This window comes from Tenrec ecaudatus, chromosome 10 (assembly GCF_050624435.1).
Source record: "Tenrec ecaudatus isolate mTenEca1 chromosome 10, mTenEca1.hap1, whole genome shotgun sequence".
In the NCBI taxonomy this organism is placed as follows: Eukaryota; Metazoa; Chordata; class Mammalia; order Afrosoricida; family Tenrecidae; genus Tenrec; species Tenrec ecaudatus.
This window is the reverse complement of record NC_134539.1, coordinates 33,175,573-33,177,589: the sequence shown is the minus strand read 5'-3', so window position 1 is coordinate 33,177,589 and position 2,017 is coordinate 33,175,573. Positions and strand designations below refer to the sequence as shown.

The window sequence follows — 2,017 nt, the reverse complement described above, 5'->3', positions numbered from 1 at the left end:
AGTGGAGCCACGTGGGAGCCTAATGCCTTCTTTCTCCCGTAGAGAGGCTGTTGGCTTTGACCTGCCCTCTTTATGGTTAGCAGCCAAAGATTATCTGACAGTATAGCCAAGGCCCCTCTCCAAGTTCTTTGGGGCTTCGAGTTGACCTTTATTGCCAAAGACCTACAATAGCATCATCCAGCCTCTGCTTTCTTATAAAGGCTCTCTCACGTAACTCAGGGCAGAGAGAGTGGGCAGGCATTTGGAGCAGGGGAATATTTTTTCCACGTACTTTCTTCTGTTATAGCCCCAAACTTAAGGCATCATTAGCACACAGGGGTCACTCAATGACGTTCAGTGAATAAATTAAATCTGAAGTCCTACGGGCTTCATTCAACCACCGGAAGTCATAACCCAGGGGAGGGGAGGAGAATGCTTCCTTTTAACATTCCAGAATTCTTTAGATTTCAAAGGAGCGCGTCAGACAGGAGCCCCATTCTTTGTCCTGGGGAGAACTGAGACATGTGCAAGCAAGTAGATTGTGCAGCACCCTCTCCTAAGCTATGTCAGTAGAACTGCAGGACTGAAGGGCCAGATTACAACCCTGAAACCAAACTCACCCAGAAAATGCTTGGTAAAACCAGAGGCTGAGCAGCGCTGCCTCAGGTCAACATACATGTTGATTGACTCCTGGACCAGCCTAAGCTTTTCCCAACATCTGTGCAGTCCAGATGCCAATGGATGAAGAATGACGGCTGGGAGAAACCGGACAGTCATCAGGGAGTATATCCTCCTGGGCTTGTCGGAGCACCATCACGTAGAGATAGGCCTGTTTCTGCTGTGCCTGGGCATGTACTCCATGAATTTGCTGGGGAACGCCCTCCTCATAGGGCTGAAATGGCTGGACCCCCGTCTACAAAGCCCCATGTACTTCTTCCTCAGCAACCTCGCCCTCATGGACATACTAGGCACATCCTCCTTTGTGCCGCTCATGCTGGTCAACTTCCTGCAAACCCAGAAGACCATCTCCTTTGCCGGCTGTGCCCTACAGATGTACCTGACCCTGGCTCTGGGCGCCACCGAGTGCCTGCTCCTGGGTGTGATGGCATATGACCGCTATGTGGCTATCTGCCAGCCACTTAGGTATCCAGAGATCATGAGTGGGCAGAGATGCACCTGGATGGCAGCACTGAGCTGGGGGGTAGCTTTTTCTGACTCACTGCTGCAGTCTATCTTGGTCTGGCGCCTCCCCTTCTGTGACCACAATGTCATTAACCACTTCTTCTGTGAGATTTTGGCAGTGATGAAACTGGCATGTGGTGACATCTCCCTCAATGCGCTGTCACTAATGTTGACCACAGCCTTGCTAACATTGACCCCACTCCTGCTCATCTCTCTGTCCTACATCTTCATCCTCGCTGCCATCCTCAGGGTACCTTCTGCTGCAGGCCGGCGCAAAGCTTTCTCCACCTGCTCCGCCCACCTCACCGTGGTGGTGATTTTCTACGGGACCATCTCCTTCATGTACTTCAGGCCCAAGGCCAAGGACCCTGACTCAGACAAGCTCATTGCCTTGTTCTATGGGCTCGCGATGCCCTCCCTGAACCCCGTCATCTACAGCCTGAGGAACGCAGATGTGAAAGCCGCAGCCAGAGCTCTTCTAGCTCAAAAAATGCCCCCCTTCCACAGCTGCATTGCTTCTCTGTCGGCCCGGAGAGGCTGATGTATAACACTTAGCAGACCCAGTGCTTATAATACATAGTGGTCCTAACACCTCAGGTCCATTGGAAGACAAATGGGGATCCTGCTCTACAGCGTCATCTTCATGCTTCTGGGAATCTGGGTGTGAAGCGCCTACCAATGAGGACGCTGCGGGCACCGCGGCAAAAGGAAAAGAAAAACGTGGCAGCGCAGGCACAGACACAACGCTCCCCTTCAAAAGTGACCTCTCTCCCGACTCCTGTTTGGTCGGCCTACACTCGTCCTGGGACCACCTCTGACATCGAGGAGGAAGGGATGTCCCGCTACCGTGTGTAGG

At 52.5% G+C, this 2,017-nt stretch overlaps 1 protein-coding gene across 1 annotated transcript; it reads left to right on the top strand.

Moving 5' to 3' along the window:
* Positions 1-727: 727 nt before the first annotated feature.
* On the top strand, positions 728-1,702 carry LOC142458474 (olfactory receptor 13C7-like). Its single transcript, XM_075559501.1, has one exon. It carries the CDS (start codon positions 728-730, stop codon positions 1,700-1,702), a length of 975 nt encoding a protein of 324 aa, XP_075415616.1.
* The last annotated feature ends 315 nt before the right edge of the window (positions 1,703-2,017 follow it).

What these genes read in the sequence shown, in the direction of transcription:
- LOC142458474 (XM_075559501.1), top strand. Translation starts at nt 728, where the DNA reads ATGACGGCTGGGAGAAACCGGACAGTCATCAGGGAGTATATCCTCCTG.